Consider the following 27,864-nt stretch of genomic DNA (forward strand, 5'->3'; position numbering starts at 1 on the left):
ACTTGCTTCACCATCGTCCGTGAATCTGCAGAGCAGAGCGCTGCTCGTTGCGTGCGCGTCAATATGCGCCAGAGTTGCGCATACACGATTATACAGTCATCTGCGCGGCCTTTCTTACAATTGGTGTTCAGTATTTGTCGTCTTTTCCAAATTTCTAATTTCAGATTCTTAAATCCAGATGCATTTACTTGAGAAGCACAATGATTTAAGACAAGTCTAGTTGTCTGTGAAACTGACCAAATTGAAGAGTTTATGATTACAGCGAGAACAAATATCTGGCAATGGGCTCAGACAAATCAACCTAGTTCAAAGCTTAAATTAACCTGACATTTGCTCTTTGATTTACATGCAAACAATTAGTTTAATCTTTAATTCTTAAAAAAGCAAAATACATATGTTACGTCTTGTTGTCTAAGGATATTTGTACTATGAAATTTTTTTTGCAGTGCATGCTATATTTAATGCCATTAATTGTGCTCTGATTTAATACCTTTTTAAGACCCGCAGAAACCCTTATCTAATCATTTTTTTCCATTTGTTTCCAGGTTAGTTGTATTTATTGTAAAAAAGAAAAAACACCAAGCATTTTCAAGGGAGATGTTAAAATGTCATTTTTTTTAAAAGCATAACAGAATCAAGCATTTTCCAAAGATTGTAGGAACCCTGGAAACAGCCAATCTAGACTGAACCACTTAACAACTCTACAACTATAATATAATAAAAACATGGCATAGCATTCATCCCTGTCCCGTATATTACAGGTACAGTCAGTGGGCCGGGATGTAATGTTTTTGTAAAGCAGTTTAGGAGGTCTGGTCCATCAAGCTGGAGAAAAGATTGAAGACTTAAGTTTTTATTTTCTTCCTATTGACACTCTGATGCTTTTTGGTTACTCCAAACTTTCTCTTGTTGAACGTGGCCTTTTTCCTCCTGAGAGTTTGGACATCTCTCCCACAGACCCAGTCATTCCGCTGAACTTCCCACTTCAGCTGCTTAACATCTGATGGAAGAGAGACAGGGAAATCAGGAAAAATTTCATTGCACAAAAGCAGCACGTCTGTAGTTTCTTCTGTCAATAGATGTCACTCACAGAAACAGTTCATGCAGGAATGATATTAAGCATTTTAATTCTCTACTATTGTGTGTGTATATATATATATATATAAATATCACTGGAAAACAAAAATATCTATTATCAGCACTCACCGGCTTTGTCCGTATTGGCCATTGCATTCATACCAGTGTTTTCAAACTTCAAGCCTGCGTTTTCTTCCAGCAAACACCCAAACTGTTTAGAAAGACATTTCCGGTTCATTCAGTTGCATTAGAAAGGTGCTTAAAATCTCCTTTCTTCTGATGTAGGAGCACATCTAATTCACTAATAATTATTTCAACTCTAAACTGGTTTATTAAAGGTTACGGTTAAGCCCTTCCATATATTAGCAAGCTGTATGCGTCATAAAAAAAGATAAGAACATTTCTTATGTTTAACTGTGTAAGTGTACTAAGACAAAGCAGGTTTAAAGGCAAGGAGTGGTCACATCAAATATTGATTTTATTTAGTAAAAAAAAAAAAAAAAAAACATTGAGCATGTCAAAAATACTTCTATAGATCTTGTATTTAATCCATAAACCATCTACCTCTTCAGCTGATGCAAACACTGCTTGGTCCTTTGTTCTTTTCTTTTTCTTTGCAGGTTGACCGCCTTTGGGACGAGGGAAACACACACACACACACACGAGAGAGAAAAAAACTCGATTCAGTTGGTGAGGAAAAAACATGAGGGTAAACTCACATAAACACATTATATACAGTAATGAGAGTTTGTGTAAAGTTGCATCTGCTTCAAATTTACTCTGGTATGTACAGCTACGGTGTTTTCAGTATTTCAGTTACCATTCCCAATGGATACAATAAAGAAGGATTTCACCAGGTTGTGTGATATTCACCAAAAAAGCGATTCTTTAATCAGAGCCAGTCATCCAGCTGATACAATTACCTTTTTTCTTTCTTATATTTTCCATGGAAATAGTTTCCATTTCTTCTCATTTTGCATTATCTTTGGAATTACAAAATCATACTAATAAGCTTGATAATGAAAGTTGCTATACCTGCTTCATCATCATCATCAGCAGCATATTCTGTTTCCATGAACTCTCCACCTTCATCCTCCAACTCATCTTCAAAATCCTCCATACTGCCCAGAGAGACCTCCTCATCATCAAGGTCATCGTCAGAGACAGAGTCTTCTGGATCTTCACCTTTCTTCGACTTAGGTGTCACATTGCTGCAACAAAGATCGTTTGACCACGTTAACTGCTATTAACATTACTGGATAAAGATTTTAAGATCATTTGAAACGATTTGTGCCAAAGAATATATTCATTAACACAACAAAACATCACCACAGCTTTGGAACACAAAAATAATTGTGCAATGTATTTGCAACCTTCCATGGACTATCCTTGAACAGTGGTTCTCAACTGGTTTGACCATGGGACCCACACTTTCCGATGGTCATCAAGACACGACCCACTTTTTTAGGAGATTATATATTTATATATAAAAAAAAACCATTTCTAGACCTATGTATATGTTAAATGTAAAAAAAAAAAAAAAAAAAAAAACCATTTCTAGACCTTGCGTTTTTTTTCTTTTCGTTCAACTGACCGATATAAACTGACTTTTGATTGGCTTTGATTGCACACTGAGGGGAGTGGCGGAGAAATCGTGCTTTCTGCCATTTAGAAATCATGCATGCTCGCATTGTGGTCTTATTATGATTTCGATTAACCACACAACCCTACACATCAGCACCAAAATACCGGACAACTCGACTCAAGGTCAAGTATCAAAAATGGATCATTTCTGATTATCCATTTGATTATGTTTTCTTCTTTGGATAAGAAGTGTAAACAGCACTGAACATACCTTGCAAAGTCCAAGTCATCAGCCTTGAACTCAGTGAAAAAGCTGTCTCCTTCAAAAGCATCTGAGGAGACAAAATTTCAGGCAGGTTACTCACAACAGGAAGCTCAAAAGTATAATGCTGAATGGTTTTGATTTCAGGGCCTACCAAGAATCCGATCAAATTCATCATCGTCAACGTCCTCCACACTCTCATTGTCGTCTTTTCGGTTTGGCTTTTTCCACCGCTTCTCTGCATCGCGCTTCTTAAAGTACCTGAATTACACATAAGAGTGGATGAAAACAATGTAACTTTACTGTTAAGTAACAGTCTTTTGTATTTGCTTGAAGCTTCTACTAACCTGTGAAAGAACACCTCATCCACAGGTATCTGACTCTCCTCTTTGGCCAGGTATTCATCACAGTTAACTGCACAAAAAACAAATTTAAAAAATGTGTTGTTGTTCATGACCTACCATAAAACTCAACGTTCATATATATATATATATATAAATAAATAAAAACAATTTTAGATCTAAATTTACAGAGCAAATTGTAATCATTTAATTTGTCTACAAATAAGGTCCAAAAGTTGAATGCATTACAGCTAAGAGAAGTTCTGTTCATCAAACATGTATTGGCTTCATTACTTCAACCTTCATTAAAAATTGTTTAGGGGCAGGGCTCTAGACTGCAGCCAAATTGTCGCAATTTTTTCTAGCTGGTGCAACAAAATTTTGAGAGAGGTCACACTGGTGTCACCACCACATTGCCCAACTGCTAAGAGTGACAATTTCTGTTGCATATGAGAAACATCAAATGACAAAGAGAGAAGACCAGGAGAAGCATTGTGCCATGAACTAACACCGCTTCAATCCACAAATGACCAACGCTGGCTGTAACCATGGTATTGTGGCAGAAATAGTCAAATGTTTATACATTATTAATTTCAGGGTTCGTACAACCTTTTAAGAGTGAAATTCAAGCACTTTTCAAATAATTTCAAGTACTAAACACTTCTTCCAGCACTTCAAAGCTATAAATATTATCCAGTTTAAATGTTATTTTTAATGCGAGAACCAAAACAGTATTTGTTCATCTATCAAAGATTGCTCCCGTTTGTAAAAACAAAAGTTTTAAGAGGTAGGACCACTAATACATGGCAAACAAATGCAAAAACTAATACATGGAAAACAAAAGTAAGAACATTTAGGATCAGGAGGTGAGATGAACTTACAGACTGCATTAGCCTGAACGTAAGACCCAACTAATCAATCAATTAAACATTTCGGTTTCTTATAATTTGGCTTTGGCTGCAAGTTTATTTTTTCAAATGTAATCAATATTTTCCCAAGTACTAGATGTGTTGGGTTATTTAACATGACATTTTAATTATATTCTACTGAAATGAACTAAATGACTAGAAAAAAGATTTGTTCATTTTGCTGAATGAGACTCAAAGATCCGAGTCAGTAAAATGATCCGAACTTCCCACTACTAGTATGAAGTTGGAAAAGTAGTGTCATGAAAAACAAAAACTTCAAACTGTGAAGAATCACACAAAGTAAAGAGCGCTCTTTTATAATCACTGAAGCTGCCTGTCAGTTCAGTTTGATACTATAAATGTAAATTGCGGGACTCACCAGGTAATGACTTTACATGGCTGAGCGTCCTCCTGTACTTGGGCTGCATCAGCGTAGCATCTGTGTTTTCTAGAATACAAAGAATAGATTTAGCTAATTGAATAGTCACCAGTTCAAGAGCTTAAATTGTAGTCTGTTGAGTTTGCTTACGTTTTCCCTTCATTTGCTTTGGATTCCTATACACAAAGCGATCTAAGAATCGGATGAGTGTGAAGTCCTGAAGCGGATCCCCTGTGTACAGAATAAACTCTCCCTGGGGGTCAAAAGAAGGTCCCACTTATATATTAGACATCTTAAACTTTATATGTACAAACCTTTAAATTAATAATTTGATACAATGTACTTCTACACGTTTTAAAATTGTACCTTTATTATTATTATTACTACCTGCATGTAATTAAAACTCCAATTAATTTCTGTAATTACACACTGTTGACTTTCCATTACATTTTAACACCACCAAACCCGTCCTAAACCCGTGTCCCACCTCAATAAAGTGTTTTACATAACAACATGAATGAACACAATAAGTACATTGTACTTGTTTTTTTATTTAAGTACATCTATCTATAAATTACAGGAACATCTGTCTGTCTGGCTGGCTGTTAATCGCATATCTCTTGAATCGTTAGTCAGATGGATCTCAAACTTGACGGGTGTCTCGCTACGGGCACGAGTAAGTGCGGTGCCAAGTTTGACTTTGTTTGGATTAGAAATGCAAAGATATCGGTAAATAAATAGGTAAAAGCAGCACACATTAGCTTTTGCCACTCTAGCCGCTGGCCACTCTGGCTCACACTGCACACTCAGTGGCCACTCCCCAAAATAAACATTCTGACATTAGAGGGTTGTGGTTTAAAAATATCTGAATATTATATTTTATTCACGGCCATCATTTGTAGTAGCCTATTCACAAACTGTTTGCTCAAGCGTAGCGTAGCGAGTTCACTGTTCCGCTGCTCCAGCCAAGGTCTGAACCTCCCCTGAATCGTCACGCTTATTCATTTGTGGATGTTAACTGAATCTGTAAGTCAGCTACACTGTTTAATTCTGAATATTATATTTTATTCTGGTGCGCTTAACGTTATCGTTTTCTCAGAGTTTAGGCTCCTGTGTAATAGTAGCCTAGGCTATTCAGCAACTCAAATATACCAAACCAACACACAAAAACACGGGCATTTCGCACGGGCATTGCACTAGTAGTAGTTAAAAACACCACTACTGATGAAGAGTGACCAAATAAATAAGTGAAAATGTATGTCAAGACAAGCTCTGAAGAAAAATTCTGTCGTTTAAAAACATTGAAGGTCAGACGTTTTCAGACAGACAGACAGTTACTTGTCAACTATATTTATTTCTACATTCCTACAGTAATTAACTAGAATGCTACTTGAAGTATAGCACTTAATCAGTGTGTAGTGGCATCCATAACACAAACTCACCTGGAAAAACATTATTTTCCTTTGACAACAATTAAATGCATAAACTAAAAACTGAGATTTTTTTTCCTCAAATTGAAATTATTGGAGTGGGGATGCACCGATTATATAGGGATGCACCGATATGGAAATTCTGAGCTGATGTCAATATTTCATTGATTGTTGTGGTCGATATATAGATAACCAATATTTTACATTTTACGCATTTAACATGGTTTAATAGCTATAAAATAACTGAACTACAACAGGTTTGAATGAGAAATAAAATGACAAAACTTGTACTGTATAAATTGTACTGTGTTCTATAAGCATTTATAAAATGGATCGTTCCAGGCATTGATGCTGATTGGTCAATAGCTGTGTTTTATTTATGATGCATGGCTATGACCGATTCACTGGTCTGTATCACTGTGCGTTAGGGTTGTGTATCACCAACAATGTCACGATACACATCACGATACTAAAGCCACGATACGCATCAAGATATGGATCAATTTGGAATTTAAATTTCTTTTGAGCAGAGTTTAGTAACAGTAATATCTTTATTGAATAAACAGTGTTATAACAGTTGTGAAAACTGAAAAACTATTTAGTTTTTGTCATTAAAAAACAATGAGAGTTAAATTAAATAAGTGTTGGAATGTGCAAACACAGTAATTTCTTTACATTATGTTGAAATCATTTTAAACAAATAAATATAATAGAATAAAGATAGCCTACCAATAAAGAGATTTTTTTTTTGAATAGGTCTAGCACTAGTATTCAGAAATACTACAGACACTTAAAGTAATTAAATGTAAAATAACATTGGGTAGTAATTTTAGTCCTGACTAAATTAAATACATCGACTATATATCCAGATTCCTTATAATTAAAGCTATCTTTTGTTCTTTTGACAACAATATTAATGACACACATATGGCTGCTGTCACTTTAAGAGATAGTGCACGGATCCTGTTTTCATTATACTGTCACATGCATTTTATGCTTATTTAAGACATAACCGACTGAATTTTGCTTGTTTTTTTCTGTAAAAGCGATATAATCCGTGAAAAAGAACTTTTGTCACTCACAAAAGGTTTGTGAGGCGGCTTTATTCTATGTAAGCATGCAGAGAAAACCATCTCTTAGAGAGCGTGCGAGTACTGAATAGTTTAAAACCGCTTGAATGTTTAGCGTGGTAAGACTTAAAAAGACAAGCAAATGGTAAACTTAAGTGACAATGCAATGCTCGCCTGAATATGCAAGTTAGTATTCCGTCATGTCCCAACTCCTAAAAGCGAGAGTGTAGCATCACCGCCTTCAACGCGTTTGACGGTTGCCTTGAGCAACCCATTTTGAGAGACAGAAGACGCGGCACAGCGGAACACTTAATCAATGTTTGCAGGAATTTCCCGCATTATAAGTGGGAGACCTGCGGGAATGATTAGAGTAATGCGTAATACTCGCAATCCCGTGCTGAAATTCGAGCCCTGAATTGGCTACATTCAAAAGCTGGACAGTATCGATACAGCAGTTGCTGTATCGATACGCGCATCATCAGGAGTTCATGACGATGTATCGTCGTATCGATATTCTGAGCACAGCCCTACTGTGCGTAACTCAATCAATATACAGTCAAAACAGTTTCCTGTATTATGCATTTAAGCAAAAGTAACAGTTATTATTTATTTAATGAAGTATGAGTGACCTCTGTCAGCGTCATTCCCCATCAAAGAAAGTCTTCTCATAGCAGGAGATACTTTGATGTGTGAGCTCACGCGTGTATAAGCCTACAGTTTCCAAAGTGGGAACAGAGGGAAATCTAATTAAAAGTTCCATAGTTCAAGCCAAGCTTATCAGAATTGAAATCAGCTTGCATTATTGAATCATTATTTCCGTTTATCACTGTAAAGCTGCTTTGAAACAATCTGTATTGTATAAAGGCTATATAAATAAAGGGGACTTGATTTGACTTATGCGCAAGGTCTAGAAATGTGTTTTTAAAAGTTAAACTTATTTCGACTTGACCGCAGAAAACGAATGCAGTCGATTAATTTTTTTTATTTAGATCTTTTCAGTCGCACTGCAAAAAAACTGGCCAAACAATAAGATTCATGCTTTTGGTCATGTGCCCGGAGCCACTACTGTCATAAAACTGACTAGGTGGCACTCACACACTATTTTGCCAAGCAACAGTGAATAGCAGAGAAAGAACATGCTCTCTTGTCTCTGCACACTCTTAAAATGCGCGTCTACATTAGACATGAGCGGTGCGACAACAGACCCCATTATAATCATTGATGCTCTCTACACTGGATGCGTTGTTTCGAGGTGAAGTAACGCCCGTTTCACACATACTCCGTTTGCAGTGCGTATTTTTTTCCGTACCCATGTTAACAGGTTAGAGCTTTCACACTGCACGCGGATGCAGTCCGTCGATCCGTTCCAGTTGCGGTGCGTATACAGCAGTGCAGCGATCGTTTCCGCACCGAGTCTATTTTTGCTGTGCTGCAAACGCTGAATTAAAGGGACAACGCACGGTTCGTGGTCAAAATGAACACCGATTGACCTGAAAATGTATTTCACCATAAATGCATTTAATTCAATAAGAGGTAGTAATCTCACCATGTATTTAATTAAATACTTTTATTTAATATACTACTTTTCATCTTTTTACTTTAAGACCGGGGTTTTAAGCAAGGAAAATTACAATTTACCTCAAAAAAGGACATAATGAACGACACTCGTCTCATTCGTGGAGATGGAGAAACAAGTTCTTTGTGAAATGCAAGATTTATTGTATTAAAATTTAAATGCAAAAGAAAAACATGAGAGTCGGCTGTTTTTGTCAATTTTAAGTTTTAATTTAAAATGTTTGCTATTTTAATATAAGTAGGCTACATGGTTAAATATTTCACCACTTGCTTGAGCAACTTAATATACCGTATATAGTAGTAATGCATGGAATTATAGGCCTATGTTGTTTAAATTGTGTTTAAACATGCATACGTCCATTCAAGTTTGTATACAAAGAGAATCGCAATGCTGACAACTTTTTTTTTTTATAAAAGTTGCTGCATAACTTCTGGATTTGAAATAAAAATAGTGAGTAGCCTATGTGTTTGTGGTACAGCTGCGGATCAGTTCCGCACTGCACTGCAAACGCAGCACATGTGAAAGCACTATAGCGTGTGCTGCTCCTGTACCGCATACGCACCGCAACACGCAGCGCATACACACTGCACACGGAGTATGTGTGAAACGGGCGTAAGTTTCTACATTTGGATGAAAGGTTACAAAAGACAAACTTTTTTTCCATGCACTGGTAAATTATTCACAATAACACCAGGAGTGTCCACCAAGAGAGTGAATTGGGAGCATTTTAAGGGTGACCCTAAACAAGTTGTTACAAGTTGAAAGTTGTTACCTGCAATAGAGTCTTAGCAAAAAGAGCCACGGAGGGATGGAAATGAAGGGAGAGCTGAAAGAGAGAGCATGACGTCAGAGCACAAATCACAGTAATGGGAAGAATAGAAAAACAGTGTTAGTCTTGGTACCTTCTGCAGTTCCCAGAGGGCCGTGTGATCAGCCCCGCAGTACAAAGGGTTTCTGTTCATGGGGTCATACATCTCCTTTTTTACACCACCTGAAGACAATGAGGGGTTTAAAATAAAGAAAAAGGCTCATAAGAGAACAGTGGCATGTGGAGACAAATTATACATTTTTAATGGAAAGTAAATTTTATACTCGCGTTTGGTGATTTTACTCTTTTTATTCTCAATAGTGACATTCTAATGTCAAAAACTCTTAAAGTGGCTTAAAGGTGCAGTATGTAATATTGACAGCTAGCGGTGGAAATGGGTTTTTCCCCGTACCCTCCTCTTCACGCGATGCTCACACAGGTTGCCAGATTGAGGACACGCAACAGAAGCGAGCGCAATTGACAATGGAATGGCAATGCCCTTACAATAAGTTGACGAGTTGATTTATTGTTGTTTTAATATACCTCTCAAAGGGCTTTTTTTCTTTGCAAAATGTTTTTATTGAAAACTGAATCGAGTTACATAAAATAGACAACTTTTTCAATTTAGATTTTAAACAAAAAACAAGAAAGGAAAAAGACATGACATAACCAAACCAAACCCACCCCTACCCCACCCTGGCTTACCGTATTTTCCGCACTATAAGGCGCACCGGATTATAAGGCGCACCTTCAATGAATGACCTATTTTAGAACATTAACTGTATATAGGGCGCACCGGATTATAAGGCGCATAAGATACTGCGGTCAAACGTTTGACTGGGTTTGCGTTATGCATCCACTAGATGTGCTATTTAATGTGCTATTACTAAGTAGTATTAATAAAGATACGTTTATTAGTAAGCGTGAGCGCGCTGGGGCAGGCACGTAACTTACATTCGTAGCCTGACTCATATGAGTATTCATGTGCGGCGGCTCGCTGACAGCGATGGCACGCTGTTTCATATATGACGCCCCGGTTACCTTGGCTTGAACAGGGAACGTTTTCTGAGAGCTTTGTAGCGAGTGCGCGGTGCCGGAGGCGAGGCGTTTATTAGTAAGCGTGAGCGCGCTGGGGCGGGCACATAACTTACATTCGCAGCCTGACTCATATGAGTATTCATGTGCGGCAGCTCGCTGACAGCAACAGCTGGCTGTTGTGAATGAGACAACCCGGTTACTGTGAACGGGGAACGCTTTATGAACATTCTGTGACGCGCGAGCAGCGCCGGGGACAGTGTGTCTGTTCGTATGTCTGTTAGTAAGAGTGAGCACGCGTGAGCAGGCACGTGACTTACACACATAACCTGATTTATACGAGGTTGAACTGGCCGTGTGACAGAGCGGACATAGGATGGACACGAGCGCGAGTTCGCTGGCGAATTTAATAACACGGAGCGTTATTAACCAATTGATCCAATTAATCCATATATAAGCCGCTCCGGATTATAAGGCGCACTGTCGTTTTTTGAGAAAATTAAAGGCTTTTAAGTGCGCCTTATAGTGCGGAAAATACGGTACTTAAAATCATAAACAAATATAGAATATAACAGGAGTTAGTCTGGTAAGACCTGCAAGTCTGTAAAATATGATAGAAAAGGCTGCCATATGTAAGAAAACTTGTTAGTGTTTCCTCTCATTACGTATTTAATTTTCTCAAGTTTTAAGAAATGCATAGCATCAGTTAGCCACTGCGAGACTTCTCAAAGGATTTGGAGATTTCCACTGTAAGAGAATTCGACGTCTGGCCAATAAAGATGTGAATTTGAGAATTTCTTTCTGTGCACAAAGAGCTTTTTAGATCGATCCCAAGGCTTTTTAGGTCGGGTAGAATCTGTGTTGTCTTATCCAGTTGTAATTTCTGGCTCTCATGGCTGCAATAAGGTGTGATTTACCCGAACTGGCAACCCAGTAGGGGTGTAAATCGGACAGTTCATCATGATATAAATATACGATATCGATTCTCTCAACCAGCGATACGATATTTGCTGATACCTCAAAAAATTCTGCGATACGATTATGATTTACACTGGTACACAACCAGTTACGTTTATTAACTCACAAATGCATCCACAAATATATAACATGAAAGTAGAATTTAACTCTTTGAAAACTGCACAGTCACGACCTTGCCTGGCTCCTCCTCCTGGCTGTGTGTTATGTCTGTCTCCTACAGGTGAGCTGGGCGCAGGTGTTTGGAGTTGTGCTAATAAGTTCCTGGTCTGGGCCTTTAAAGACGCTTTAGATGAGACCGGGAGGACAACCAGCCTCCGCTGCATCTCTACCGCACCGTTTAGGATATTGTTTTTTTAATTCATTGCACTGATTGCTTACATTTTATTTTTGTCAAAGCCAACTTCATTACTGGCTGTACAAAGTTTATTCTGTTAAAATTATATTCATTTAATAAATCTAGTATATTACTATTCCGTGTGTGGCCTTTCCCTGCTCTGTTGCTTGCTTTGAGCCAGGCTCGTAACAGATTTGGGGATCTCGTCTGGGATTTTGAACCATCGATCGGTAAATATGCGGGTTTTTTTTGTCTGTTTTGCATTTCTCAATTGGGTTTGAGTAGTTATATTGAATGTAGGCCGTAATGTGCCAAATTTGTAAACTGTATTCGGATCCTACGGTGATCCGGCGCAGTAAGGTTGATTGGGCATTTAACACATGGTTATTGGGAAAGACAAAGGATCAGTTTAATTAGGTTTGGATTTTTTTTTAACTTTTTTTTGCAGTACGTCGGTGCGGGAGACAAAATTTGTTTTTTTTTTCGGCCTGGGGTTGTTTAAATACAGCCAGGTAATAGTATTAGGGGGTGGTTCATGGTTGGGTAGGTGCGGGCCTTCGCTGCAGTGTTTGCAAGACAAAAATTATTAATAATTGATTGATGGTGTAGCCATTGGAGCTTTGCAAACCCCTGCTAAGCGCTTGTTTGTTATTTTAGTTATTTGTTTTTGTGCTATACCCTGGGCGGAGGGCACAGTCGTGGATGCCTGCTTTAAGTTAGGTGCCACTGATATCGTGTGTTAAAAATCTCTGTTCTTGGGGTGCATGAAGTGGATTGATGTGTGCAGGGTAGCTCCGTTTGTTTTTGTCTTGTAGCTGCAGTTTGGTGGCCGCACTTACATTGATAAATGTGCTTAAAAAAAAAGATACGTATATATTTTTTTTCTTTCAGTTTAGGGGTTAAAGCAAAAGGGCAGAGTAAATAAATGGATACTTTGGATAATTTTTTCGCTGCTCCATCAGATCAGGTAGATGCGTTGCCTTAGGAGCAGTTGTGTGACGTTAGTGAACATTATAATTTTGAATTGGGCTTGAAGAAAAATGCTAAATTGGCACAGATAAGGCAGACTGTTAGAACTAAATTGGCTGAAAGAAAAATTCTCCCATCAATAGCTTCAATGGATGAGTTGGATCTTGAAGGTGCTTCAACGCCATTGGCAACATTGGGTGAGTCTCGCAGTAATTTTCGAGATTTTTTAATGCAGTTTTTAGATGTATTATGGTGCCCAAACCCGTATGACTTTGAACGGTGACCACGAACATTTTATTTACTGCAGCTGCAGCCATCATTACGAAGCTAGAACAGTGAATGAAACGAAGCGAACGTACAAGCCATAGTGTGACATGCATAAGCCAATGGTGTAAACAATCATAGATGACGATGATGCCACGGGTTTTTATTTAAAAGAAAGAACGTAGCCTACGTTTGTATGTTGGTATAAGCAATTTATATTCATGATTGTTACATACACCTTGTGATGCACTCTTGGACACATCATCAGTGATAGTACCTGGGGTCATAGGGGGTTTCGGGTCTTTCAACTTCAGACCTCCTCACCCAGGCGACCCAACCGGGAGTGATCAGTTCCCGGCCTGTGTCCAAGAAGCGTTCGCCCACAGTTTGTCCCTCCTGATCCACAGCCATCGTGAGGCTTTTTCCGCAGCCTCTGAAGCTGCACTGATGGCTCTTCTCTTGCGTGCTCCTGTGATTCCCAGGAGGCTGTAGGCCCTGCAGAGTGACTTTCCTGCAAAGCCCCTTCCCCCAACCTCGATGGGCAAGCACTGGGCACGCCACCCCCATCTCCGACACTCCTCCACCAGCTCCGCATATTTCTCCCTTTTCCTTTCACTCGCTTCCTCCATCCTCTCCTCCCAGGGCACTGTTAGCTCCATCAAGATAACCTGTTTCGATGTTACTGAGAACAGAACCATGTCGGGTCTAAGGCTGGTCTCCACGATGTCTCGGGGGAACTTGAGTTGTTTTCCCAGGTCGACCCTTAGCTGCCAGTCATTCGTTGTTCCCAGCAGGCCTGTCTGAACTGTTGGTCGGGAAGGCGGAGGTTCTCCTGCTCTTAAGAATGAAATTTTGCGCCTTGGTGGTTTTAAACGCTTGCTCTGATTGATGGCAGTAGTGATGGACTCAGCAACCACCTTCAGCACCTGGTCATGGCGCCAGCGGTAGCGACCTTCCCCAAGTGCTTTAGGACAGCTACTGAGGATGTGTTCCAGCGATCCTCTTCCCTGGCACAAGGTACATGCCGGAGTTTCAACCTTGCCCCAACAAAAGAGATTTGATGGACTGGGCAGGGTGTCATAGACAGACTGAATGAGAAATTTGATGCGATAGGGATCAGCCCTCCACAGCTCTGCCCATGAAATCTTTCTCTCCATGGCATCTTCCCATCTGGTCCATGCACCCTGTTGCCTCATTCCCACCATCTGACTTGCACGCTGCTCCTCGATCCCAGCCCTCACTTCTTTTTGGACCAGGTCCCGCCTTTCCTTACCCTTCAGTTTGTTGTAATGGGTTGTTGGAGTACTTCCCAGTCCTGCACGACCAATAGCTACAGGACCCACCAGTTCCTTATGACGCAGTCGTGTTTCTGCCTGGTCCACCGCCTCATGTGCCCTCCACTTTCTGCCAGTCCTGACCTCAATACCAGCTTGAGATACTCTTAGGTCCTTGGAATCCCTGTACTGAAGCACCTCCCTTGCTCTGGTAACCATGAACTTCTCGCTAAGGCTGTTGATTGGTAGCGTTAGTTTGTTATTTTTCCCGTAAAGGGCAATGCTGCTCAGACTTCTTGGCAAGCCCAACCACCGTCGCAGGTAGTTGCTCACCCTCCTCTCAAATCCTTCCACGGTGGAAATTGGAAATTCATACACCAACAGTGGCCACAGTATCCTGGGTAAGATTCCATGTTGGTATAACCAAGCTTTGAATTTCCCCGGTAAGCCTGACTTGTCAACTGTAGTTAGCCAGCTCTCCAGTTGTTCATTTGTTGCCCTGATGGAAGCGGCATCCTTTAGAGAGCAGTCAAAGGTTTTCCCAAGGCTCTTCACAGGCTTCTCTGTGACTGATGGGATTTGGGTACTTCCTAAGGAGAAGTGGAACTGGTCTGTTACCTTCCCTCTCTTCAGTACCATGGATCTGGATTTTTCCGGCTTGAAACGCATCCTCGCCCAGGTGGTTAACCTCTCTAAGCCCTGAAGAATCCATCTGCATCCTGGGACTGTTACAGTTGTTACTGTCAGATCGTCCATGAATGCCCTAATGGGGGGCTGACGGATTCCGGACTTGGTTTTGGGGCCTCTGCATTCCGGCTCAGCGGATTTGACCAGCATGTTCATGGCCAAGGAAAAGAGAATCACTGAAACAGTGCATCCAGTGATAATCCCCTTTTCCAGACGGTGCCGCTCAGATGTAACTTTGCCGGAAGTGAATCTCAGATTAAAGTTGTTATAATAATCCATTATGAGGATCTTGATGCTGCTCGGAACATGATGTCTCCCCAATGCCACCTCCACTAGCTTGTGGGGTATGGAGCCATATGCATTGGCTAAGTCCAGCCATAGTACAGCCAGGTTTCCTTTCCCCTCACGAGCCTCTCTAATCAGTTGTGTCACCACTCCACTATGTTCAAGGCACCCGGGAACCCCTGGGATCCCTCCCTTTTGCACTGAGGGGTCGATGTACTGGTTCTTTAGGAGGTAGTCTGACAGCCGTTGTGAAAGGATACTAAAAAATATCTTCCCCTCAACGTTTAGCAGCGAGATGGTCCTAAACTGCTCTATGGTGGTTGACTTATCTTCCTTTGGAACCCACACCCCTTCTGCAGATCTCCATTGTTGGGCAACTTTACCCCTCCTCCAGATGGCTCTCAGGATCTTCCACAGACGATGCAAGAGCTTGGGGCACCTCTTATACACAAGATATGGCACACCATTAGGTCCTGGTGTTGAGCTGGTTCTGGCAGCCTTAACAACAGCTTGAATTTCTTTCCAACTGGGTACTCTGATGTTGAAGTCAATGGTTGGTATAGGTGGATTAATGAGGTGTCTGCATTCGCCAAGGTCAATTTCCCGTGCTGCATCGCTATAGGTGTCATGCAAATAGGCGTCTATCTCCTCTTTCGAGCAAGTGAGTTGGCCACTGCGCTTCTGGCCTAGCAGCTGTTTGGTAAACCCAAAAGGGTTTACAAGGAAGGCAGCTCGTCTTTTGGCTCTCTCCTTAGCCTGCCTCCTATGCCACTCTGCTCGGCGTAGGGTCAGCAGCTTCTTCCTGAGGATGCCCCGTAGTTCTACCAGCCCTGGCTTCATGTCCTCGGTTGCCCCCTTGAACTGCCTCTTCAGGAGTCGGAGTTCCTGTCTCAGCTGTGCAATCTTCTCTGCCCTGCGGTTCTTGGAGTACTGGTTTGTAGCAGTGTGCTTCTCTGCCAAGCCAAACCTTTCGGTGGCGATGCTGGTTATCATGGTCGTCATTGTTTGGAGTTTCCTGTCTGCCATTCCCTTCATCGTAGCTTCCAGGATACCATCCACATCATCATCAAATCGCTGCCACTCACTTTCTTTGCTGGCTGGAGGCCACTTAATCCGCCGTTGGTGTTGTGGGATGCCTGGTTCTTGGGCTTCCGGAACATGGAGGTTCTGAGCGCTGTGGGGTGACTCCGGGCTCGGCTCCTCCTGCGTCTCACCAAGGTCCTCTGGAGTGTGAAGGTTCTGGGCACTTTGGGATGTCTCCCGGCATAGTTCCTCCTGCGTCACAACGAGGTAATTCCTTGAGCGCTGCTCTGGCTGCACTTTCACCAAACATCCCATTTTGGTCTGGTGGATCTTCAGACCTCGTGGGTTTTTGCAGCTCTTTCCACATACACAGATGGTGTTCGTCGTCGATTGTCCGTTTGCATGGTTCGTTACCTGGTTGACCGTCCGTTCAGGGTGCTCATTCTCCCCCCCTCTCAGGCTCCCCTGGGGGTATTTTCCTCTGGGACTCTTCGTAGCTATGTTTGGGTTCTTCCTCACAGAAGATGCGGGTCGGGTTGCTGGCCCTTCCCGCCCCGATTGCCGTCTCTCCGTGCTGTCCGCTGTCTCTCCAGCTGTCGCCACTCTGTTCGTGGTCGTCAACCAGCCTGTTCCTGGCAGTCACTGGCCTATCCAGACTAACATGATTGTTACATACACCTTGTGATGCACTCTTGGACACATCATCAGTGATAGTCACTTACTTACTAAAAGTCACAATACTTACTAAAATATAATTAATATTATTTTATTGAAATTGTATTAGTTGTTTGAAGAGTAAAAAAAAGAAATCGGTCGGTCTTAACGCAAGTTTACAACCGGCAAGTCGGTCAGACTAAAAGGAATATAAAAATAAAAAATTGGGTCGGTCCTAAACTGACAGGGTCGGTAGGGTTACGGCAAACAAGAATATTTTTAAGGATGGCCTGACAGTGGAAAATACCAGCTTTTGTGACAAAGGGTTCAATCAATCTTGTCAGGTGTCTATTTCAGCTGAGAAAAGTTATGCGAGGATGTGGAGAGTGTCAAAATAAAGCTGCCGTGTATCGATATTTTATGTGTGGCATCGATGCATCGTATCGTGAGACGTTTGATTGATCCATATCGATGTATTGTTACACACCTACAACCCAGGGTGTCGAAATACTATTGGGTAAATTGGCAGTGGCCGGAGTCACACAGACCAAAACAAAGGCAAAGATTCCGACATTGGAACACGCAAATTGAGGTCCCCATGAGGAAACATTTTAAATCGTACAGAATGAGTTTTTTTGAAAATGTAAAAATGCAGAAAGTTTTCTGTGATGGATAGGTTTCGTGTAAAGGGATATAATATAGTTTGTGCAGTATAAAAACCATTACGTCTATGGAGACTCCCCACAAACATAGTGAACCAGACGTGTGTGTGTGTGAGAAGATATCTAGAGGAGATGCCCGGTTGCGGTCTCCAAAAAGCAGGGGGCTAAAACGTTGGTGACATTCAACTTTATGTAAACAAACACGCATGTAAACCAATGGTCAGTATTTTGTCATGTCAATATACTGCACAAGTCGATAAAGTATTTATTGTGACAGGCCAACCCTCTACAATGCGAAACAAATTTCACGCTAGGTGACTAAAATGTCTTTGATTAGCCAATGGCTAGTAAATTGTACCATTTCACTCGCCTGTGATTAAGTTAAAAAATAAAAGACAAACGCAGTACTCGAAAATAAGGACTGGCTGATGGCCAAGAGTTGGCAGAACTGTCACTTTCTGTTCCTAATCTACCTCATCTGTATCTAACTACCTGAAAAGCACTGTTTATTTAATTTGTATCTTTGTTCTATTGTGTTTATTTGTGCTGTTGCTTGTGGTTTAATTATTTGTTCTTAATTTATTAAACACTGTTTACGTGTCTTTAATAATGTTGTTTCATGTTACATTTACATAGAATTTTCATTTGCATTGTTCTTATATTACATGTAAAAACTCCGGCGAGTAAAATAAAACAAATGTACTAGCCAATGGCGACTCGAGCTTCAGTGTGTCCATCAAGAGTTACAGGCCTATAATTCAGGCTCACCTTCCAAATTTTGATGATGTACCCATGATGCAGTGGGTTTCATCTGGCATCTGGCATGTTTTTGTACGTCCCTGTGAGGATCCTTAGGCCCCTCCTCATCAATGTTGTCATCACGATCCTCTTTGAGATCCTGATACACCTCTTCCTCGTCATCCTGCAGAAATACCTTTTTTTTACAGATAACTCTATGATGGGTTCATGTTTATTCTATACCTCAAACAGTGATTCAACGACACCAAGGCTATAATGTTATTTTTTCTTCAAGGCACACATGTATTTAAGTTGACTGTCATACAGGTCCTTCTCAAAAAATTAGCATATTGTGATAAAGTTCATTATTTTCCATAATGTAATGATAAAAATTAAACTTTCATATATTTTAGATTCATTGCACACCAACTGAAATATTTCAGGTCTTTTATTGTTTTAATACTGATGATTTTGGCATACAGCTCATGAAAACCCAAAATTCCCATCTCAAAAAATTAGCATATCATGAAAAGGGTCTCTAAATGAGCTATTAACCTAATCATCTGAATCAACTAATTAACGCTAAACACCTGCAAAAGATTCCTGAGGCTTTTAAAAACTCCCAGCCTGTTTCATTACTCAAAACCGCAATCATGGGTAAGACTGCCGACCTGACTGCTGTCCAGAAGGCCATCATTGACACCCTCAAGCAAGAGGGTAAGACACAGAAAGAAATTTCTGAACAAATAGGCTGTTCCCAGAGTGCTGTATCAAGGCACCTCAGTGGGAAGTCTGTGGGAAGGAAAAACTGTGGCAAAAAACGGTGACCGGACCCTGAGGAAGATTGTGGAGAAGGACCGATTCCAGACCTTGGGGGTCCTGCGGAAGCAGTGGACTGAGTCTGGAGTAGAAACATCCAGAGCCACCGTGCACAGGCGTGTGCAGGAAATGGGCTACAGGTGCCGCATTCCCCAGGTCAAGCCACTTTTGAACCAGAAACAGCGGCAGAAGCGCCTGACCTGGGCTACAGAGAAGCAGCACTGGACTGTTGCTCAGTGGTCCAAAGTACTTTTTTCAGATGAAAGCAAATTTTGCATGTCATTTGGAAATCAAGGTACCAGAGTCTGGAGGAAGACTGGGGAGAAGGAAATGCCAAAATGCCTGAAGTCCAGTGTTGCTTTTCTGTAGCCCAGGTCAGGCGCTTCTGCCGCTGTTTCTGGTTCAAAAGTTTTTTGCCACACTTTTTCAATCCCACAGACTTCCCACTGAGGTGCCTTGATACAGCACTCTGGGAACAGCCTATTTGTTCAGAAATTTCTTTCTGTGTCTTACCCTCTTGCTTGAGGGTGTCAAAGATGGCATTCTGGACAGCAGTCAGGTCGGCAGTCTTACCCATGATTGCGCTTTTGAGTAATGAAACAGGCTGGGAGTTTTTAAAAGCCTCAGGAATCTTTTGCAGGTGTTTAGAGTTAATTAGTTGATTCTGATGATTAGGTTAATAGCTCGTTTAGAGACCCTTTTCATGATATGCACATTTTTTGAGATAGGACTTTTGGGTTTTCATGAGCTGTATGCCAAAATCATCAGTATTAAAACAATAAAAGACCTGAAATATTTCAGTTGGTATGCAATGAATCTAAAATATATGAAAGTTTAATTTTTATCATTACATTATGGAAAATAATGAACTTTATCACAATATGCTAATTTTTTGAGAAGGACCTGTACTTTCTCCAGTGGTACAGCGGGTAATACATGAGCGGAAACTCTCTGAGATAAGAGAGAAACTCTCTGAGCAAACTCTACACTGTAGATTGTGAGGGTGTGCGTGTAGACTTACCCCCTCGTCCTGTAGCAGTAACTTGAGGCCTGGCTTGTCCTTCATCACCTCTGACACAAGGAATAGTGCACCACATATAAAGGCAGGGGTCTGCTCACAGCTCACCTGAAGTAACCTTTTCACAAAAGCCTTCACCCGTCTGATCACTATATCAGCTTTTACAGACTTGTACAAGAGGTTGAGAAACATACTCTTTCTTGAGCATGACAATAATCCTGGGTCCAGCAATTTCCTGTGGAGAGCAAACAAATGGAGACATGAACCATAATGCTCTATGTGCCAATTTAACAATGAAATGTGGTGTATATATACAGTATAACGGTTTCTGCAGTGTTTCTAAAATCAAATTTAAGGCTTTATAACTTTCTTAATACCTGCACAAAAACAATACCATGTGTCCATAGCAAACTCCTACAATATCAAAGAATAATGAATCTCATATTATTTCACTTAAACAGGCTTCAGCTCACATTCAACAGCAAAAGAGGTTAACTGCAAGTTTAAAATACTCAAGACAACATGTTTATTCAATATATATTAATTTATGTATTAGTGTACAGTGCTTTATACAAATTTATATCAACAAATTGGAGGTTCAGCAGATACTGGATTTTGCTTATGCAATAATAGTGAGTTTAAAGAAAGGCAATAAAAAGAATTGTGCAGAGCCGATACTAGTAAAATATATATTTTCCCTACGGTAATGTTCATCTGAGAGTGAAAAAATGCTACGGTTTTGGGTTTTCACTCAAAAATGCTAACAGTTTATGCAGACTAAATGATTGGAAAAGTGTTTCTCAAATTTTCTTCACTTTTAGTTAGATAGTCTGCACTGACAATACATGTAGTTCCTTCTCTTTTTTAAATATATCACTTATGTAAACAAGCAATTGTTCTTGCAAAAAAGCTATCAGATTAATTCAGACTTTGACTAACAAAATGTATATAGACCAATTTTATGGCACTTTTTTGGAGCTTGTCAGTTACAATTCACCATCCCTTTAACCCCATTTGTCAAAGATGAAAAAAGCCACATGGGGTTAGGGATTGTTGTTTATCTGCCAAATATTCCTTTTCCATTGCTTCTTCAAAGCAATATAATCTTATATGTGTAAACCATATTTGTATTTAAATGCTTTGCTCTGTAATTCTTTGCAACACAATGTAGTGATGTCAGAACGAAGTACTGCCACCTCAATACCAAGCCAATACTACAATAAGAATCATTACAGATCAGTAATGTCTTTCTGAGGTACCAACTCCATTTGGAGACTTCACATTCCCCTGTCAGTGTTTTCCCTTACAAATATTACAAAGGGATCTTTTATGTTATATACACACACAACTGACTGATCGACAGGTGGCTGCTTTCAAAACATGCTTGTGCATATGTGCACACACTCGCTCTCTAAAGAGCACTCATTGCATGAAACTGTGTGAGCAGTGATCAATAGCATTTTTTTGTACCTTATTTAAATGGGATTGGTACCAAGCACTGAAATGTTGGTATACTTAAAATAGGGCTGAATCCGAAATCATAAACTATTCCCTAAGTTAATGCACTAATACTGTTTACTTGAAGGAGTGAATGAAAAGGAGTGAGTGAATTCAGACAGCCGTTGAGCATACATTAGTTGTACACTCGTTATGCAATGTGGGATTGAATAAGTGGACTCAATACCGTCCAGTATGGATTGGGACACCACTACATAAGGCCATCCCCTCAAATAATGCCCTATTTAAAGGGTTAGTTCAGGATTTTGGACATCGGACCTCATTTCCAAGTTAGCCTGGGTGTTTTTTATCAGTGGAGACAGTTTTCAAAAATTTTCATCCAGTACTTCCAGTTGCATAGTTCTCCGGTGCTAGGCTAGCGCGAGTCAACGGTATCTGCTAGCCTGCCATTAAAAAACGTTGTACTCACCCCACAGTACACCAAAAGCAAATAAATTATAACACTATCGATGTAAATGTCTGTTGAGAGAATAATGTTAGAAATCAATCTACTCTTGCGGATGACAATGTTTGAAAACTGTCTCCACTGATAAATAACACCCAGGCTAACTTGGAAATGAGGTCTGATGTCCAAAATCCTGAACCACCCCTTTAAGGGTATAAGGGGCAATTTCGGATTCAGCCAAGGTTTAAATTCATTGCACCTACTGACCATTCAACTTTTTAGTCATTCATCAGAAGAATAATGAGCATTGGTTCACCTGTAGAGTGCTACATAATAGCGATCTGAAATGGTCTGCTGGGAGTTCATGACCTGAAAGAGCAGCATGAGGGCTTGGACAGCCGTGTTAAATCTGACGATGTGGACCACTTTAAAAAGCGTGTCCAGCTGCTTGCACACATTCTCATCCCCACTCTTTGCATACGGATACGCTCGGTTCACCCCGGTTAGCAGAGCGCTGAGCATTTTAGACTCTATATCCTTCTTCTTAACACACGCATTGAAGAACGTGAAGTAGGTGGTGATGAGTCTGGCAGCGAGGTCCGCTTCCTCGTGACTCAGGATGACCTGGTTCAGGAAGCATGCGGCGTAGTACTGAGCCTTCGCACTGATGTTTGACCTGAACATGAGGCGCTCGACCTCACAGCACACCACCGTCTTCATGTTGGGGTGTTTGTGAATCACGGTTTCCAGCAGGTGCGAGGCTTTGCAAGCGATTTTGTATTCAGGATCACCAAGTTTGTTAACAACCTGCACCAGAAGCGCTTTCTCCTGCTCCGGCTGGTTGCACAGCAGCTCGTAGGCAGTGGCAAGCGATCGCATTTTGGTGGTCTGGACCGTATCGTGAGCCAATGCGTCCAGTGCGACGACAAACTCTGTTACCTGAAACTTTAGCTGGTGCTCAAAGTACCAGAGGATGAGCCTGCGGTCCCGGGCGTCCCGGTTTCCACTGGCTTTTTCCTCCAACTGATCAAAAGGACGCTGGGAGAAAGTCCGAAGTTTGCGGTTATTCGGTAGAAGGTCGCTGAGAAGCAGCTCTTTGAGAGTATCCAAAGCCATAAGGCCTTGTCTGCGACTCCCTTTCTTTTTCACCTGGGACACAAGACTCTCGATGTGCTGGAGACCGTGAATTGGAGCATCCTGAATTAACACGGTCATCGCCGCCATCCTATCGGTCAGAGTCCCCGTGGACACCACGCTCTTCATCCAGGTGGAGTTGGCACCTTTCTGGAAGTTCTTCTTGGTTTTGTAGAGGACAGTTTCATTCTCGTAGAGTTTCTGAGCTAAAGCCTTGTACTGAGTAACCAGAGACTCGTTCTGAATTACAGTGGTGCTCTCGGAGGTGTACTCCATGTCAAACCACTTACCCCCGGGTTTGAGAAGAAGAGTCTGCCGTGGGTAAAACTCAAACACGTTTGTGCTCTTTTGTTTTTGCTTTTTTTGGTTTTTTTCAAGTTGTGTAGATTTTACAGATGGTTGTTTGACCTCTTCTGTCGAGGAGTTAACAGCATGTTTCACAACAGGCCTCGAATCCTCTTTTAATTTGGAGCTTTTTGCCTTTTTCCCCTCTTTTTTACTTGGCTCCAAGGATTTTTCATCCTGTCCATCTGGAATGATTTGTTGCCCTGCATAAGCACGAATGCCTAGCTTTGTAATGAAATCTTCCAGCTCTCCTTTCTCCAGATCATCAATTGCATTTTTCTTTCCACCATTGAGGAGCTCGTTCGAGTCGCTGACGTTGGCCAGCATGACATAATCGGCCTATGATGACACAACAACATGATTTATCAGGCAAACAATAAACATTACATATTAAACATCATATTCTTGATTACTTGTGGGAAATTTGGGGTTGAGAGAAAAAAATACAACAGTAAACATTTGAAGTGGATCAAAAAAATTAATAAATAAAGAAACGAGCGAGTATCATAACTCCTGCTTTAATCAGTCTGACCAGACACATAAAGATAAATTGTGATAAATAGTTAAGGTCTATGTCTAAAGAATTATTTACCTTAATTATTTCTTATATATAAAAAAAGAAAGATTGAGTTTACAAAAGAAAGTGATGAGAATCATTCAGAACAAAATTGCTTACTTGACAAATTTTACCCAAGACTGATTCAGTCCTGAATTATCAATGACATCCATGTTAGATTACCTATTCATTTGGCATTTATACAATTCACTGGAACAGTTTTTTTTTTTTTTTTTGACAAATTGTCAAAGTCATTTTGGTAGGGCTGCAACAACTAATCGATAAAATCGATTATAATCGATTATGAAAATCGTTGTCAACGAATGTCATTATCGATTAGTTGGTCTGGTTATGTCACGGGGAGCGTTTACTGGTGCACACACACGCAAGGTCTCTCTCCCTCAGGCGCTCTGCCGAGCGCGCGCGCTACACGGTTTGGAGCAGTCTCTTCTGTCTATGCGAGACAGAAGAGACTGCTCCAAACCGTGTAGCGCGCGCGCTCTTGCTTGCGCGCTCTAGATTTCGGGAGTTTGAACTAAACCGCGGGCATCAGGAAGCCGCAATCAATATGCGGGAGACTCCCGGGACTTCCGGGATGTCTGTATTTTGTCTCGAGCATCAGGTTGTGCAATCAGTTCGCTCGCAACGTAAGTGATGGATTAAAATAGCGCTACCGCAGAAATAGGTTAAATTAAAACGGTGTTTACAAAGTGAAGCATTAAATACAAAGGCAGTTAATAACAGCAGCAGTAAAATATTGTTTTTTAGTCACTGTACTCAGTGGTTTTCAGCGAATGCTTGTGCACTAATGCATAATTTCTCCTGTCCTTTACTCAAGCCTGTTAGCTTGCTGGGTAACGTTACCTCCATTCCGTTCTCTTTTTATAGCATTTGTCTACTAAGTTTTAATTGTTTTTCAAACGCGATCTACTGCGGCTCTACATTCACACAATTGTTTTCAGTCTTTCTATATTTATTTAATCAATTTATCCTTATATTATATTCTTTTATATATTATATATATAATATATATTATATTCTTTATCCTTATATTCCTTATATATAATTAATTTTAAATAAAAATTAAATGAATTATATATTTTAGATGTTTTTAGTTTGTTTTTAGTTCAGATATTCACATCTGAACAACATGTCTGTGTAAATTTGTTTTAACAAAATTGTGTTAAAACATAATATGTTGGATATCATTTTTTTAACAATAATCATGTTTGTCAACTTGCCATCAGCAATTATCATTAAAAACAATGCAAATATTGATATTAGTAAAACTCAATGTGTGGCTTTTGCACTTTTTAAAGTACACTTTTACACATAAATACCCTGATTTACGGTTTTATTTAGTTATAATAAAAAAAAATCTAATTTAATTTCTATCCGATTAATCGATTAATCGAAAAAATAATCGTCCGATTAATCGATTATCAAAATAATCGTTAGTTGCAGCCCTACATTTTGGGTTGCTTTTCAAAACAATTTATAAAGAAGAAGAATAGTTCATAAAACAGTTAGTTTTATCAGAGTTCTTCGGATCACAGGAATGACAGGGTTTAAATTTTTATTGTTATTTATAATTGATCAGACTTGCTGAAGAAACGATTTTTTCCACTGTCTCTTCCTCTTCCACCTGTCTCCTCCTCTATTGTGTCTACCCTGCACCTTTTCTGGGCCAGCATCCTCTAAGGGCCTTTTAGGGGCTTTCCTCTCAGGGCCAATGAGAGGATGCTTAATTGCTTTTTATCTGACATCTTTGAAAGACAGATGCAATTATTCATGCAGCCATTGCCAGGATATAATTTTAAAATATGACATGAATTTACAAAAAAAGTGACCTATAACATCGACTATGCAATACACTTTAATGTATTTAGTGCTAATAAAATTATTAAGCCTATTTGGAGAGAGAGATGTTTATAATGTGACAAATATGTCAGTCATCATGTGATAACGAAAATATGACTAGGCTGTAGAACTGTTGAAAAGGCTGTAAAACGAAACTTTCGGAAGATGTTGTAGCAAAATCACGTGAACAATTCCAGGATATGCTTTTTTTTTTCATTGTTTGTTGCGTTAAATCTTAACCAGATACAATAGTGCTATTTTCTGATTGGCTATTGTGTAGCCCTTTTTTTTTTTTTTTTTGATTGGGCATGCTCGACTAAGAACTCCAGGGGAGACGCGCTTGATTCCTACCGGTTCCACAGTGAGAGCGGCGCGGCAAGAGAAATTTTGGGCGCTGCGGTATATTAAATATAATTATAAATAGTTTTCCCGCGAGAAATACAATAAGTGGCGGGAGTGCGTGACTAAAGACCGAAATGAGTGACTGTCACGCTCAATTTGTGACAGAGCCCTGCTTTTGTAAAATATATGTCAGATAAAAAAAATAAAAAATATATATATATATATATATATATATATGTACGGAATTTTGAAATATTAAATATAATATGTGGCTGCAACGTCACATGCCTTCAGTTGAAGAAACTTCAATTTCGAATTTCAGGAATTTATAAGAAGAATACATTCACAGTTTTTCCCGTGTGAACATGTTTTAATCTTAGATAGAGGAATGGCACGTGTGTTGGATACAAGCTAAAAGCTCACCTTTGTCCCGCCCAAACGCAATACATCCTCCAGTGAGAACTCTTCTTCATTATTGTCATCCTCGGTGGGATCGCAGTCTTCATCCTCACACTCCTGCCCGTTATTAGTGTCCATGCTGTTGTTGGCCTCCTGATCGTGTTCCTCCATGATGATCTCTGGCGCACGTTTCCGCGTGGACTCAGAGCAACACGTGTGCGCTCACCATCCACAAGAAAAGTCCCTCAAAAATCAAAATAAAAGCCTGTAGTGGACGTGTGCTGCTGCTTCTTCGCCGGGTTTTACTGGCCGTGGCAAACGAGTTGGATACTGCCACCTAGGCTAGGCCTACTGTACTGGAGTGTGGAGAGAATCAAGTCTGAATTGCATCATATCTGTTTCTAAAATACATTTCTTTGTGTCTGGATCATTATTTAAGATGCTAAATATTGTAAATGCCTGATATCCTGAGGTTTGTATTTCTTTCCTAAATTCAATAGGACACACTTTTTCAACAGTTTTTGCTTTGTGACAGTCATCATAAACCTGTATTATAGGCTACTTTTTCAAGATGTGTAAGGTAGCATTACTTTTAAACATTGCGACAGTGTGAAAATATTTTGTGCCTCTCTGCTGATGTTATGTGTGACTTTTACTTATATGTTCCTTTGCTATTAAAGTATAGTCTTGTCTCTGGCATGGAGTATTTTTGGCACTTGTTATTTATTACAACTTCTAGTCAAGTCACCTTTATTTATATAGCGCTTTTTACAATGCAGATTGTTTCAAAGCAGCTTAACAGAGATAACATGAAAATAATGTTGTAATAATATTGTTAAATATAAATTAAATGTCCCCACAAGCCAAAAGCCAATGGCGCAAAGGCGAAAAAGGTGACAGTGCCAAGGAACCAAAACTCCATCAGTGACAGAAAAAAAACCTTGGGAGAACCCAGGCTCAGTCAGGGGGCCAGTTCTCATCTGGCCAATGAACGAACAGTGTCTGATTATGATTCAGGCAGCATTATAGGTCAGAAGTCAGATTGGATTGGAACATTATATTATGCAGTTCATCTAGAATTTCATGTAAATTCTGGAATGAATCAATATTTCACTTCAGTGAGTGTTATTTTGATATATATGGACAGATA

The 27,864-nt window shown here is 40.1% G+C and overlaps 1 protein-coding gene across 1 annotated transcript; it reads right to left on the reverse strand.

Moving 5' to 3' along the window:
• Positions 1-585: 585 nt before the first annotated feature.
• cebpz (CCAAT enhancer binding protein zeta) lies at positions 586-26,973 on the reverse strand. Its single transcript, XM_077220223.1, has 15 exons — positions 26,739-26,973; positions 22,395-23,896; positions 20,179-20,410; positions 18,369-18,522; positions 9,530-9,618; positions 9,400-9,453; positions 4,702-4,804; positions 4,552-4,620; positions 3,271-3,337; positions 3,078-3,184; positions 2,933-2,993; positions 2,113-2,288; positions 1,642-1,706; positions 1,207-1,288; positions 586-1,000 (listed from the first exon to the last, which is right to left on the reverse strand). The coding sequence occupies exons 1-15, from the start codon at positions 26,883-26,885 to the stop codon at positions 846-848; spliced, it is 3,063 nt and encodes a 1,020-aa protein (XP_077076338.1). The 5' UTR covers positions 26,886-26,973; the 3' UTR covers positions 586-845.
• Between the last annotated feature and the right edge of the window lie 891 nt (positions 26,974-27,864).

Source organism: Siphateles boraxobius, unplaced genomic scaffold (genome assembly GCF_051911475.1).
Source record: "Siphateles boraxobius isolate OS27281-9 unplaced genomic scaffold, OSU_SipBor_1 8, whole genome shotgun sequence".
Lineage (NCBI taxonomy): Eukaryota > Metazoa > Chordata > Actinopteri > Cypriniformes > Leuciscidae > Siphateles > Siphateles boraxobius.